Here is a 15,971-nt window from a genome sequence, read left to right as displayed (position 1 = left end):
GTGTGTGTGTGTGTGTGTGTGTGTGAGAGAGAGAGAGAGAGAGAGAGAGAGAGAGAGAGACTTTTATATCTTTCTAAATATTTATTGATTTATTAAGAGTACACTGTAGCTGTTTTCAGACACACCAGAAGAGGGCATTGGATCCCATTATAGATGGTTTCAAGCCACTGTGTGGTTGCTGGAAATTGAACTCAGGACCTCTGGTAGAGCAGTCAGTGTTCTTAAAAGTCTCTAGCCTGAGACTTTTATATGCTTGAACAAAAATGAGCATACATTCCTGGGCTCCTAGTGCTTATTTTGATGGGGAGAAGAAAAACTAGCATTAAATCAGTAGGGAAATTAAATGAAAATATTAAAATATGTCAGCTATTTAAGGAAAAAGGTGATTAAGGTTTATTCAGACATGGTAGGCCCTGGTAATGGTACATACTTCTGGCATGACTTGATGACAGTGGCACTTCCATTTTGTGTTATTCTTTCTCAAAACATGTAGCTTGGGTTTAATCATGAAGAAAATATCAGAATAAACAAAAGCCCACATCAAGGAGGTGAGAGGTGGCTCAGTTGGTAAAATGAATGCTGTACAAGTGTGAAGACCTGAGTCTGCATCCCGAGCATCTGCAGGCAGGACTTAAAGATTGCTTCTTCAGCTCTGTAAAGCTCTGGATGTGATCCTTGAAAACACATGAACACACACACGCGCACGCGTGCGCGCGCGCACACACACACACACACACACACACACGCATGCACACATGCCTGCTGGGTTTGAAGTGGTAGATAACAAAAGGAATACTGGTAATCTTAGGAGCTTCATGTAATATAATTGGTGTCTCTTCTATAGAGAATCTTGTACTTTATGCTCATTTAATTACATTAATTTTTCTTAGTCTCTGGTATACAAGATGAAATTGGAAAAAAAAAAATCCCATTTCAAATTTTAGAATTACTAAAACTAGTTACAGAATTTAAGAGATTGAGGCCCAATTAGAGACTCAGAAAGAATAAACAAGCCTTAACCCTGTTTGCAGCTAGAAACACTGGAAACATTGTATGACATTCTATGCAATACATGGTCAAACATATAGAAGTAGTCAAGTTCATAGTTACCACCTCTTTATAAGAGAAGCTGGCCACAGTTTCTATGATCTGTATACACCATTGATACAGCTAAAGGACAGCCTTTGGTCTGGGGGTATGGTTCAGTTGGTGGCATGTTTGCTTGGCATGCACGAAGCCCTGGATTTGATCCCCAGTACCACCTACAATCTAGTGTGGTGGTGAATACCTAAACCACAGAGCTTGGGAGGTGAAGGCTAGGGAACCAGCAGTCAGGGCATTTTCAGTTTTATAGTGGGCTTGAGTTCAGCTTGGTAAATAGATAAGTAAAGTTTGTGTATATTAGTTTAATTTACATATATTAAACAATATAGTTCAGTGCTGTTGATTTAAATATATTGGTTTAATGGCCTAGCAGCTGAAAATTAATTTATTAGTCATAAAGTTTTTGAAATAAAAAGCATGTCTCTGCTTTTTTAGTGATGTATTACTAATTGATAGTTTTACCTACTTATAAGCAGTAAAGAAGAAAGAAAAAATGTTGCCTAATTTTATCCCATCTTTTGTTAAAGACACACAGGTATATGTGACTTCTGGGCACCTGAAATGCAGCCAGTGTGACTGAATTGAAATAGCCATATATGGCTGCTATTTACTGTATTGGATTGTGTCATACTCAAGGTCTGCTCTAATTATACCTGACCGTGGAGCTCTAGCATTTTCCAGAGAGAGTGGGTTAGTGCTCATGTAGCCTTCTTCCTGCTCAGGTCAAGCCATGAGGTACCTCAGGTCCAGAGGGAAGAAGTGATGACCTAAAGCCTGCTACTTGGGCCATAGTTTTGCCATAGGCTTTTGTCTGGATCCCCACTCAGTCAGGGGCTCATAATCCCCTGGCCTTAAGTCCTAGGCAGTACAGTCTCCTGTACTCTGAGGCAAACATGGAAGCCAGGGAGTTTGGCACTTGAAACCGTTTTCCAGGAAAACTGGAGAATTCTGAGGGCAAGACTCATCATTAGGTTTTATTTGTTCTAACCCAAGGAAGCTCAACAGCGATGTTAACATTCAGGTTTAGTCTCCCTCTCCGCTTCTCCCTGCACCTTCACAGCCCACAGACCGAGAGTGAGTGGTTTTAAGTGTGGTGAAAGCATTCATGACTTTAGGCCGATTGCAATTTAGGCCCAGGCCCGGAGTCCCTGGTGTCTTCTGCTTACTATTTTAGGTCAGCAGATCAGAGGGTTTTGCCGGGCAGTCTTTTTACAGCCGCTCTCAAAGGCGTCTCTGTGTGAGTGAAAGCTGTTGGCCTTATTTCCCATTACCAGGTGCTCCACGCTGCTCTGCTAAGTTCTCATACAAAATAAAGAATCGTGTGTATTCCTGATACACAATAGTATAGGTGGTGTTGTACCCCTGTGTGCATGGCTGCCATAGAAAAGGCATAAAAATGGGAATGTGATTGGGCACACTTGTGCACTACAGAATATAGTAAACCCTGTACCAATGTTGTCTTGCTTGTTTTCTCCCAGGAAATTGAGGATTGGCGAGACATTGCTTTGGCAAACACCTCCCTGCTGTCTTCACTTAAATCTCAAAGAACAAGCTCCCCACACTCCTGTGCTTGGCCTTCTCTAGGCAGCCAGATGAAGATTGCTTCCTCTCCTTTGCACAGTTGCACTGCTGAACCACCTCTCTCTGTTGGCTGAATGTTCATGACACCTCTTCCTGAAGCAGATTAGAAACTTGGACCCTGTGTCATGGAAGCTTTGGAAGTAGATGACATCAGCCCCGCCTTAGAGGTTACTGAGGATTTCTTTAGTACTTTTGACAGTAAGCTGGAAAAGACTGTCCAACAAGCAGAGGTTTATGGGATCCAGGAAGTCCCTGAACTGGTGGGGCATGAGGTACTTGGTAACTTAACAGACAATGGTGCTTTAAGAAGCATTGCTTCCCTGGGCAAGGGGACAATGATTTGGGACCACTGTAAGAGCAGGCTTTTAGAAACCAAAGCTCAAAATGTCTTCCCTGCCAAAGAACAGCTTATGGTCCAGAGAGGGACAGCCCCAGATAATCTTTCCTGGATGGAACAAAAGGAAGCGTCAACCTTCAACTTTTTCAACATCTGTCAGCGTCGGAGGGACAGACCTCGTTCTGTGAATGACTTATTGGATGAGACCACAACTTTCAAGCCAGGCCATGCTCGGTCAAGGTCCGACGTTACCCACGTAGACTGGCGGGTAGTCCTTAGCACCATGCCTTTGCAGCAGCAGCAGCAGCAGCAGGCTTCCCTTCAAGGCACTCACTTTCCCAGGCCATCTTTTCTGTTGTCTTCACCCAGCAAGGTTGAAGATGCTCAAGGAAATACAGGTATGGTTTACATCAGATTTCTAACGAACAGCTGTTGATTTCTTCTTCCCTTATATCTGCTGACTCTCCAGTACCCACATACTTTTCTTTCTCCCATACATTGATATCTTTGCTTCAAATCAGCTCTCTTTTTATCTTCTGAAGAGGTATTTAGTGATATTATGACTATGGTTAAGTCTCCCTTTCTAATCTTCTATGTTAAAATATTCTTACACCTAAAATAGCATTTTCTCTGAACACTGCTTGATACTGCATATTCATATCAGATGTTTACCAAATCACACAGTGAGCTTTATTAATCTCGCTGTGTGTGTGTGTGTGTGTGTGTGTGTGTGTGTGTGTGTGTGTATACACACTGTCCTGCAGAACTTTTCATCTGACTGAAGGCATCAAACATCGATGAAGCTTCAGAAACTTAAATGAGAGACAGTAAATGTCCCGTGGGAATGTTTCTTACTCCATATACACATGAGTGGCAATGGCACTAAGAGGACACAGGAAAGAGAAAGCACTGTGGCCTGGCTGCTCGGGGAAAAAGCTCATAGGAGACATGAAATGAGCTCGCCCTAGAAGGACATGGAAATTCAGAAAAAAGAAAAAAAAAAAATCACAGCTGATGATAGTCAAAATCAGCGTGTGAACCAAGGTGAAGTGGGTGAGGTGTAGCCCACTTGTAGAACCCCTGCTTAGTTAGCATGAAAAACCCTGAGTTCAATCCCAGCCTGAGTGAAAACAGAAATGAGATTGCAGTGGAGAGCGAGTGTGACCTGAGGCAAGATAGCCTTTGGAATGTAGTTTACGGCAATGCTGGTTTCTTTCAATGACTGCCACACAAAACACAGAGTCACCCTTTAAGACACTTGTTCTTTGCCATACCAACAACTTGCCACTTCTGTCTTTCCTTCTAGACCAGTGGTTCTCAATCTTCCTAATGTCATGACCCTTCCATACAGTTCCTTATGTTGTGACCCCTAACCATAAAACATTGTAGTTGCTACTTCAGAACTGTAATTTTGCTCCTGCTATGAACTATAATATAAATATCTGGTATGCAGGATATCTGATATACAACTCCCAAAGGGGTTATGGTCCACAGGTTGAGAATTGCTGTTCTAGCCTCTCACAGATCTTCAAGAACAACTAGCAGGGTTATAATATAGATGCAGTAGGAAAGGTGAGTCTCCTTATAAAGCAAGGGTGTGGTGATGGTCAGATTCTAGGGGGACAGCACATCACTGGGGTCCCTGGCCCTGGAAGAACTGATAGCTTTGTATTGATCTGTTACACTCATGTAATAGGTAAACTTCTCGACTAGCAAATAACCGCAGTAGATGTCTGTTAGAACTAACATGGAATTTTGTCAGTAAGTCACCATAACCGTTTGTAGATCTTGGCAGGACCCAGGTGAAGAGGTTATCATATTTCCAACTTTATTTTTCCAGTGTGTTCTGATTATAAATCCAAGAACTGGGCATCCTTGAGTTCTCTAATGCACTGGTCTTTCCCTTTGAGTATCTGACAAGCCATGGTTGTTACTCTTTTTATTTTACATATTTTTTTTTCAAGATTGGGTTTCTTTGTGTATCTCTGGATGTCCTGGAACTCTGTATGTCAGGGTAGCCTTGAACTCAGAGAGATCCGCCTGAGTGCTGGGTTTAAAGGCATTCACCACAACTCCTGGCTTGAGATTTAAAATTCTGAATACTAATTTATAGTGAGATCTCAGTAAAATTTTTAAAAGGATATTATAACACATGAGCTTTGTGGAATTAAAATAACACATCTTAGCCACTGCTCGGTCAGTGCAACAGGAGTAGGCACACTTGAACAAACATGGTGGTCATCTCACACCTTCTCTTTCTGACAAGCTCTGGGGAGCAGGCAAGATGTGTCATGATTATCTTACCAGGTGAAGAGCAGGGGCCTGGTGCTGAGGCTGGGAGTAGAAATGCATTCTAGATTTGTGGCTGATTACCCGTTCTGAGCAGTATACAATTCTCATCTGGGTGCATACAGAGAGCTGATGAGAATTGGCCCTATGGATTTATAGGCACAGAAGTCAGCCAGTCTGTTCCTGGGGTCAGGGCTGGCTCTCAGGGTGAGTTCCTAGTGGCAGAGCCACCCATGGGACAACAGATACTGGGAAGGCAGTGAGGTGTGAGATGACCCTTGGGGCCTTGACATAGATTTCACTGACTTATTTTATGTTAGAAGCTTATGAATGTGTTCTGGAGACTACATTGCCTCAGACATAGGCAGTCCAGGACTGACTTTCAAAAGGAATATTGACTAATGTAGTGAAAAAAGGATGCTTCGGGGGGCCAGGCATGGGATGTAGCTTGAAGTCATTCAATTTTATCATTACAATATGCATTATCTGAAAATGATTGGCTAATAATGTCAGTCAGTGGGGGGTGGGGTGTTAGGTCATAAAATGATAAACAGGAACAGTGGCAACCATTATTCTAAAGAATTTCAGAGTATGTGGTAGAGTCCAAAGTTTGTTAGCCAGCATCTTACTAACATCCCAGTGTGTGCTGTCCCTGGGCAGCAGTACCACTCTGAGGGCCTTGACTCCACTGTGAGAACGTCTGACTTTGAGTCCTAGCACTGATGTCAGTTGTATAAAGACTAGCTCTTGACGAACACAGATGAGTGTCTGTACTAATGTTCATCCCCTCTGCATCACTGTCATGTTACTTCCTGAGGAACAGGACACTCATAGGCATGAAGGAATTCCCCAGAGGATAGAGGAGGTAGAATCCCGCCATCACAGAACACACATACACATCTTAAAAGTAAAACATCCGCCGGGCGGTGGTGGTGCACGCCTTTAATCCCAGCCCTTGGGAGGCAGAAGCAGGTGGATTTCTGAGTTCAAGGCGAGCCTGGTCTAGAGAGTGAGTTCCAGGACAGCCAGGACTATACAGAGAAACCCTGTCTCGATAAAACCAAACCAAACCAAACCAAACAAAAACCAAAAAACCAAAAAGTAAAACATCTAATGACCACATGGATGTCAGATATGTTTATAGATATGAGTAAAAGATTGTATACACATACACTTGTACCTATATCTGTTTTATATATTTTAAGTATGTTTAATAGATTATATGCACACACACGTGCACCTGTATCTGTTTTATATATTTTATGTATGTTTAATATATTATATGCACACACACGTGCACCTGTATCTGTTTATTGGTTTTATGTATGTTCAATAGATCGTATACACACACACTTGCACATGACAGATGAAGGTGCTACTGTCTAGAAAGAATATTCAAGTAGGACTCAGGAGTCATTGCCAAGCTCTACTCCTGACTCACCGTACAGATTTAGAAAAACCTTTTATTGTCTCTTTATAAACTTAGCAAGACAGATTGAGTTATCTCCGCAGTCCTTCCCGGTCCTAAAACTATCATTCTTAGATGTGCTTGAATGGTGTGGGAACTAATTGCTATATTCAGATCAATAATTAAGGTCATAACTGAAACAAAAGTATGGTTAGAATTTTTTCACAAGTGAGAGATTTCTGTGTAACTTATAAGTCTACTGCTGCATGAACTGCAGTGGTAACTTTTTAAATGAAAAAAAAATTAAAGGAATCTTTTATATTCGCTGTAGAGACCTGAATCTCAACCAACTACCAGAGTGGAACTTGCTCTCCTCCTGACTGTGTCACATTTTCATCTGCTGGGCAAGGGCAGTGGTCAGCTGGGCTTTTGTTTCTGTAGGTGCCGCTCTGGTGACCTGGCGTGCTCCTGGGCCTGTGTTTTCTTGTTCTGAATACTTTAGGAGAAGGTCTCAAGCAGAGATTTTCTTTCTGGCTAGACAAACCACTGCAGTCTAGTCCTTTATCCTGAGCTTCATGCTACTGCTTCAGTTCTCTTTCCCCATCTCTCACTTAAAAAAAAAAAAAAAAAGGCAAATTTGGGACTTGTACTAAAATGACTGCTTTTTCAATTATGCCATTTCTTAAAAGCCCTGGAGCCAGGAGAGATGGAAATATTCATGTGGGTTTAGAATAAGTGAGGTCACCAGGACACAGTGTCTTGCTGAATTTGTGATTCACCCTCTCGCAGATTAGTCAGTGTAAAGAAGTTGCTAAAATAGGTCATAGGAAGTTGATTGTGTATGGTCAAAATTTCCACTAGTTAATGATCCCTTTTTGGCCATGGCAGCCATAGGAGACCCAATGCGCTTCACTGACAGCCTGTATTCCAATTGCTAACACTGCTGTAAGAGACCTGTGAAAATGGAGTATTTGAGGGTCTTTGTGGGTGTTCTCTTAGTGCACTTTATTCTCTTTTGACTAGAAAAACTGTGCTTATTAATTTTCCAAACTTATAGGTTATCTTTCTAAAGCACAGGTCTTTTGTGCTACTGTGTTCATAGAAAGGAACTCTGTAGGACTGGAGAGATGGCTTAGAGGTTAAGCGTACTGGTTGCTCTTGCAGAGGACCTAGGCTCGAGTCCCAGCACCCATACAGTGGTTTCCTGTAACGCGTGTTCCAGGAGATCTGTTGCCCTCTCTGACCTCTACAGGGGCCACACACACACACAGAGTAAACAGACATATATGTAGGCAAAGATTCATACAATAAAAATAAAAGTATAAAATTGAAACACATTGTGGCTCCCTGTCACTTGTGACTCTGTGAACTTTATGAAACATTTGGAATCTTTTCAGCCTTATCACCTTTGTTGTTCCTTGCCGAGATGCTTTGCCATTTTTCAATGGACCTTATGCTTCCTGGTCCCTGGCTTTTGCCCAAGATGTGTCTTTATAACGGAGATTCTCCTTGTCTTTTTTGCTTTACATAAATCCTTCATAATCTTTCAAGGGCCAACTCAAATGCCACATTGTCCCTCAGACTCTTCCAGTTTGTTTTTTCCCCCTTTTCAGTACCCTGTTTTTTTATTCTGTTGTATATTATAGTTAACTACTTTCTACCAATCTTTTAGACCAGAAGCCCTTTAAAAATGTGAACCATATTATAGAAAACTTTTTACTGGACCAAGTATGAACACATGAAAAGTTGAGTTCTGTGTATGTGTATATGTGAAAGGGAGAATATATGTGAGTATATGTGAGTATGTATGTGTGTATGAGTGCATGTGTATGTATGTATCTGTAAATATGTGTGATTATGTGTGAGTGTGTGTGTGTGTGTGTGTGTACATGTATGTGTGAGTGTATGTAGGTGTGTGTATAAGTATGTGTGTGTCTGTGTGTGTGTGTGCATGTGGAGGCCAGAGAGCCCCATTAGATGTCTTCCTCTATTACTCTTTCTGAGGTAGGGTTTCTTTTTTATCCTGGCTCCTGCTCATTCTACTGGACTGGCTAGCCAGCAAGCTCCGGGGACCAACCCTTTTATCTCAACTTCCCCAGAGCTGGGGTTACAGACACCTGCTGCCATACCTGGCTATTTGCATTGGTATAAAGGATTGAAGTTAGGTCTTCATGCCTGTTGCACACACTTTACCAACTGAGCCATTGCCCTGTCCCTTCTTAGGCTGAAGTCTATGCATTAGCACTGAGGAAAATCAGGACAGGCAATGAATTGGTGTGCTCTTCCTTGGGACAGACCGTTGGTCCTGCTCTCTGCATTCCTTAGTTGCCTGTGGGCTTGGGCTTTCTCTGTCCACGTTAGTGTGTCTGTTGTTCTTGTTCAGCTCATGTTTAGGCAGTAATGTTGGCAAGACTTTACAGGTGTAGCTTCTGACATTAGTAGCCTTGAAAAAAATACAAGTATGTTATACAGACTGAACAGGTTGTGTTTGTGTGTTTAGAAATATATATGCATACACATATATGAATGTAACAATAATTAGTGAAAAAGAGGCCATGAATTTGAAAGCGAGCAAGGAATGGTATAAGGGAAGGTTTAGGAGGGTGAAAGGAAAAGAGGAAGGGATATAATTACAGACTCCAAAAATAAAAGAAATAATTTAAATAAAATCAGAACCGAATAGCTATAAATAAAATTGTTATTAATATTCATAGTAAGAGAGTTAATTTTGTACTGAGTCCCCTGCTAAGTGTTCATCCATTATTTTATTTCATGTTGATAGTAGTTTAATACAAGTTGAAATGGACCACAGCCATCTAGGTGAGACTGGGATCCAACTAGGGATAATCTGAGAGAGGACATGTGACCACTCCACTATACTACCTCCTATTTCTAAAAATGTCTCGGACTCATTTGCTCCATCACAGATACAACTGTTTGATCTAGACTGAAGTTCTAGAGATTAGAGTTCTACTCTCAGCTTGGCCACTTTGTAATGTAATCCTTGCCAAGTCAGTTTGCTTCCTGGAACCTCTTTGCTGTCTTAAATCAGAATGTTTTCAAAGGCCAATGAACGAAGGTGTAGCTTGTCAGTGTAAGGCCAGTAACATTTTCTCTCTCACCAGTTACTGAACACTTAGCTAACGACAGGCATCATGTGCAGCAATACTTAGCAAAAGTCCCAGAGAGGGGCAGTCCCCGGGGTTTTTCTCTTTTTGCTCTTACCCTCAGTGTGTTAATGGTGTCTCTTTTCTCTGCTCTGTGGTATCGTGCGGCTCCAGCAGCTCCGGGCCGCCTTCTGTGTCAGCAGTCAGACTCAGCATCGAGAGGCAGCGGTTCTTTCTGCTCTCTTTCCCAGAGGCTCCTAATGGCACCCCGGCTCAGGCCGGGTGCCTTGTCCAATCTCAAAGCAATTTCTAGTGAAGAGCAATAGAGTACTGTAAGTGTTAAACAACTTATGATTCGTTCCTTGTGCTAGAGAGGAGGCCATGTCCCTGAGCATATACCTGATGAACACTTGGGTTCTCCTGGGGAAGCACTGCCCAGGTTTTGCCCTAGCTGGAGTTGAGAGAGTAGACTTCTTAAGATTCCTTCTGACTCTTACATTTCTATGATTTACTAAGTTATGCAAAGGTGTGGTAATGGAATGCTGGTTGTCTTAAAGTCTTTTAAGTTCATTTTCTTTAGATCATAGAAGCAGAACAGAAAGCTCATTGTGGCACTTAATGACATAAAAATTTATATTTGGATTGTTTGCTAGGTTAGAAAGTTAGGTTTGTGATCTTCTAGTCAAGTTTACATCAGAGAAGAAAAACTGACCAGGACTTGATTGCCTGTGGCTACTACTGCTTACCACAAAAATAACATATCCGGCTCATATTTTTCTTAGAGCCTATGCAAGTGACCTGACTTTTCTTCTAGGTTTATGAGGGAGAACAAATAAGATGCCTTTTATTCCTTAGGAAGGTTCTTTAGTGTAACTGTAAAGAATATTATTTGATATTCATAATTATGAAATATTCATTATTTGAAATTCATAATTTGATATGCATAATTATTTGATGCTGGCACCAAGTAATCTTTTCTGACAGAATAAGTTTATTAAGAAAAGTCTGTGGGGACAACACCAGGATGTCCAACAGGAAATGAGGATCCAGTATTGATAGCAGAAGCCAGAGGCCCTGAGCCAGACCAAGGACTCATTGCAATGAGCATTTGCAAGTAAAGATATACGGACAAAAGGGTGTAGTGTGGGGCACACCGCAGCTTCGACTACTAGGTTTTGTGTGTGTGTTCTTATTATTTATTATTTTATTTTATTTGGGAGGGGAGGTTGAAAGGGAGGGGATTATGGATATGAAGGGGCAGGAAGATGAGTGGGATTGGGGTGTATGATGTGAAATTCATAATGAAGCAATAAAAAGTTAAAAAAAAAAAAAAAGGAACTGAAGAAAAAAACCCCAGAAAGAGTGTGTGGGGTAGTGTGTCTGTGTTATGCTGGCAAAAGTGTACTGGCACCACAGAGCATGCGTGGCGTGGCCCTTATGCTTCATGGGAGTGCAGGATGAGGGTAATCTCAGTTTCACTTCTCCCCTGTGCTGATATAAAGAGAACTAAGCTTTAAATTAGTTCTGAGTGACTTCTCTACCCTCTGCCTTGAACACAATTGAAAACTATAACAAGAAACGAATTCAAGAGTTGTCAGTTGTGTTTTGTGAGCTAAAATTGCAAGGAAAAGAGTAATATTAGTGATCTAGGATGCCAGAGAAGTCCTCAGTGGAGTATTTCACCTCAGATCTGAGGGCCATTCACTAAGCTAAGGTGGTGAGAAACCCCACATAGAGGGGGTGAGTGGCCAGGGAACTGACCTGCACAGGAGAGCAGGGCCCCATGCTACAGAGGATATTTAGACCAGGTACACTGACTTAATGTGGTATGTTTCAAATCTCTTTCAAGACACTCAGAAATATCCTGCATGTTGAGATTAGGATCCTTCACAGGAAGTCTGGGAGTTGGCAGGAACTGAGGGTAGGGATAGGACAGCCACCTTTCTAGTAGCCATTTGTGCCCATGTAAAGGCCACCAATTAGAATAGCACTCTTGGCTCTTGTTTGCATGCTCCACCCTGGGAAGGAGGGGTGGCCTATTGGCAAATTTAGGAGAGGAACTAGGTAAGAACCAGTTCTGCTTTCAGCCTGCTCCAGTTCTGCTCCTGTACGTCATCCACCTTTCATGTGAGTCTCCGAAGGGGAGGACTGTGGCTGTGAGTCTCCGAAGGGGAGGNGTCTCCGAAGGGGAGGACTGTGGCTGTGAGTCTCCGAAGGGGAGGGCTGTGGCTGTGAGTCTCCAAAGGGGAGGACTGTGGCTGTGAGTTTCCAAAGGGGAGGACTATGGCTGTTTTGGCTGCTTGTGATACTACCCTACAATCCTGGTGTTGTGTTTGCTACAAACCTAAGTTGCATCCTCCAAACCAGCTGGTCATTTTATCCGTGTGTGTCTGACGACCTTGCCAGGCTCAGTTGGTTTAAATCTGTGGTGAGGAAGAAGGATGCAGTTCATTGGCACACATAATGGATTGATGGGTAAAAAGAACTAGAGGAGCCAGTTGTGCTCAACACTTCTGGAGGCTATGACAGGAGAAACAAAGTTTGAGGCTAGCCTGAACTTAATAGCTAGGCCCTGTCTTAAGAAAGGAAGGAAGAGCCGGGTGTGGTGGCGCATGCCTTTAATCCCAGCACTTGGGAGGCAGAGGCAGGTGAATTTCTGAGTTTGAGGCCAGCCAGGTCTACAGAGAGAAATCCAGGACCAAAAAAAAAAAAAAAAAAAAAAAAAAAAAGGAAGGAAGAACAGACGGACTGAGTGGGAGGCCCTGTTAGCCTTTATCATGTGAGGAGATGACTTAAGTCAAACTGACTGTGGCAAGGAAAAGGAAATGAGACATGGGAACAGTAAAGAGGATAAACTTGGGGACAGATAGGTTTCCCCAAAAACCCAGAAGGAAGGAAAGGCCCACTGTTTGAGTGCCGCTTTGCTTCCTGTCTTCTCTCAATAACCAGCTCCACCCGGTCCAACATTGACATGACCCCCCTTTCAAAACGTGACAGAACTTCTCAGACGGAGATCTTTCTTCTCTGAACCCATTAGCTGAACTTGTTGAAAGGCTTTGAGCACTTTAGACTAGATAGCGTGGACTCTCAGACCCATTTTCTCCTCTCTTTTGTGGGCTATCAACAGCAGATCCTAGCAAAGCTTCCCACAGATTCCAGCAAAGTTGTTTGTTGATACATTGTACATTGTACATTGGTAGAGACAGCCCTGGTGTATGGGAGAAAAGACATCAGGATGACTGTCCTTGAAGGAGAGAATTCTTGGCAGAAAATACAGGAAGGTGATGTGATAGAGGAGAAGTGAGGACGGTTCTCTAATTTGAGTGTAAGGTGCAGTCTCACTAAGGATGTGAAAACGGAAGGAGGGGGAAATTCTGCCAAGTACTGCAACTGCAGAGACCTCGAGGCTTATAGAAGAGACATAGGGAGGGTTGTAGATCGAGTGTGAGAAGGGAGAGACCTTACAGACATATCAGGACAGGTAGTACCCCTCAGAACATGGATTATTAATGTGGGATTGTAAAAATAACATGAATTTGAAAGTTCCCATTTTTGTGATCTGGTTGTAGTGGCACAGGCCTTTAATCCTAGCACTTGGGAGGCAGAGGCAGGTAGAACTCTGAGTTCAAGGCTAGCCTGGTCTACAGTCAGGGATACATAGACAAATCCTGTTTTTAAAAAAGTTCTGATTGTTTAAGTAGAGATACATCTATAGTTGAAATGATATAATGCCTTTAATTTACTTCCAGACATTCTAGGAAAATAATGAAATAAAAATCAAGAGTTAAAGAGGTAGAGGTGACAAAACAAATGTAGTAGAAACTTGATGGTGTGTGTGTGTGTTTTGAATGCATATGTATGTGTGCATGTTTTTGGATATACTTTCCTGTGTATATATGGAGACCAGAGACCAACAGCATCGTGTGCCATCCTCTGCCTCTCTCCACCTTGTTTTTTGAGACAGGCTTCTCACTGAATTTGGAGCTCACTGTTTTGGCTAGATTGGTTAGCCTGCAAACCCTTGGGACCTTCCTCTCACCAGCCCCTAAGTGCAGGGGTTACAGATCTGTGCTCCTGCCTGGCGTTTTGCTTGAGTGCTTGGGATCCAAACTCAGGCCCTCATTTGTATTTACCTACTGAGCCATCTCCCTACACAGTGCTTTTTGAAGCTGAATGGACATCTTTACTTTCTACATATCTTTGATGGTGTTTGAAATTTTCCATAATGGAATATTGATGGTTAAGCTTGGGAGCTTGGACTAAGTCAGTATGACTTTTAGAATGTGTGAATAGGTTTAACCTGACAAGGAATATGGAAAGGGTTAAGAGAGACCCAGAAAGCTATGGGATAGCTAGGAAGGAGGCAGCCTGGCTCTTGATGAAGGTGGATGTCTTGGAATGGAACTGTTTTGGAGAACTGATGAGGAAATAATGATAAAGAGGAACTCTGGTGGGCAGGGGGTCTGGTGGGCAGGGTGTGCAGAAGTAAGTCAGGTGCAGGCAGGAGAGTTCTCTCTTCCTCTTTAGTTAGCTGCAGTCATGGTTCTGATACCACTGCTCTGTGGAGGACCAGGAGAAGCAGGAAGGGGCCTTCATTAAAGAGGAGGTGAGCCAGCTCTGACTGCCGGCAGGGATGCTGGGCAGCGTGGGGTAGAGGTGGTGGGTGCGCTTGCCTGCTTCTTACTTTTATGAAGAATTTCTCTGGTTGCTTCATTATGAAAGTTGTGGGTTATGGTGATTTTTTTAAAAAGATGTTTCTGCATTTTTGGGGGAAATGATATAAATCTTATTATTTATCTATCTGAGTCACTTATATTCATTAAGATTAAAATTTTGAGCACTTTAAAATGTATGTATAAATTTAATGAGTTAAAATGCTAAGATCTAGGGAAAACTCCAACTATGGCAAAATAATGAGTTTACATATCTGTGTTTGTGTGTATATATATGTGTGTATGTGTGTATACATGTTTATATGTATATATGCATGTGTATATGTGTATATACGCATCTATATCTTCTCATTTGTCAGCAGCAAAAAATATTTAAAATAAACTTCAGATCACATAGAAAGTAATAGTTGCTAGAATAGAAATCAGAGAGACATGGTAGTTCTCCAGCCCCCCTACAGATGTAAGCACAAATGTAAGAAAATAGGATATGAACACTGCTGGTCTGAGAAAGGAATAGCTCCCTGAGGAGCTTCCTCGCCTCTCCTCCCTTCCTGACTTGTTTATTAGTTGTATGGAGACAGGATTTTTCATGGCAGCCTATGCTGGTCTCAGACACAGCGATATTCCTGCTTCCACTCCGTGCAGACTCAAGCCTGGAGCAGAACAAAGACACAAGTTCCTGTCGGGTGGGAAACAGTGTCGGAGCACACTTTAGCTTTCTACCCTGGGGTTTCCTAGGGAAAGTTCTTGTTCCTTCCATCTGACCTGTCATCTACATCTGAGCATAGACCTTGGAAAGGGGTGAGCATGCTCTGCTGTGCTGCTGGGCCAGCCGCTGCAGTAAAAGGCTCTCAGGAGAAGAAGCCAGGGAGGTGGTAATTTCTGTCTAAAAGCAGGAGAGGTGGGTTCTGCTTCACTCGGGAACTCAAAGCTGAGCTGCTGGGGCACAGGAGGGCTGAGCAGGGCACAAGCCCAAGTCTGACTGTGAGAAGGCGGCCTGATGGAAATGAGAGGGCAGAGGGGGGCAGCAGTGCCACTCAGCCCTGCCTGCCTCCCGCACTGTCAGCAGAGAGATGTCTGAGAGTAGGCACCCATTATCTCTTTCTACAAAGGGGCTAGCGTGGGCTGTGAGAAATTAACGGCTTTTTAGTTACCACAGAAACAGTAATGAATTAACGTTAGGACCAGAGACATAAAGTAGCTGAAACAGACTGTTCACCACCTCTTGTCTCTCCTTTCCTCTGGTGGTTTGGTATTTTAAGATGAGAACTAGCTGGTCCCTCTGTCTGTCTGTCGGTCTGTTCATCCTTCCTTCTGTTCCTCCCTCCCTCCCTCCCTCCCTCCCTCCCTCCCTCCCTCCCTCCCTCCCTCCCTCTCTCCTTTCCCCTTTTGCAAGTGTGATCTATCTTCAGGGAATGACTCAGGTTGTGGCTGTCTGTAGAACGTGTCAGCAGAAAGATTAAGAAATAGCT

General features: G+C 42.8%; 1 protein-coding gene across 3 annotated transcripts in view; it reads left to right on the top strand.

Moving 5' to 3' along the window:
- The window catches only part of Plekhm3 (pleckstrin homology domain containing M3), a 158,426-nt gene that overhangs the window by 15,861 nt on the left and 126,594 nt on the right, over window positions 1-15,971 (top strand). For all 3 annotated transcript variants that reach the window (XM_021198327.2, XM_029538765.1, XM_029538766.1), the window contains exon 2: window positions 2,583-3,420. In XM_021198327.2, the coding sequence (XP_021053986.1) occupies window positions 2,811-3,420 (610 nt within the window). In that variant the 5' untranslated portion in view covers window positions 2,583-2,810. The remainder of the gene's footprint in view (window positions 1-2,582; window positions 3,421-15,971) is intronic.

The sequence above is a fragment of the Mus pahari genome, chromosome 5 (assembly GCF_900095145.1).
Source record: "Mus pahari chromosome 5, PAHARI_EIJ_v1.1, whole genome shotgun sequence".
In the NCBI taxonomy this organism is placed as follows: domain Eukaryota; kingdom Metazoa; phylum Chordata; class Mammalia; order Rodentia; family Muridae; genus Mus; species Mus pahari.
Note: the sequence above shows the minus strand (reverse complement) of the source record. Positions and strands in the feature narration are given on the sequence as shown.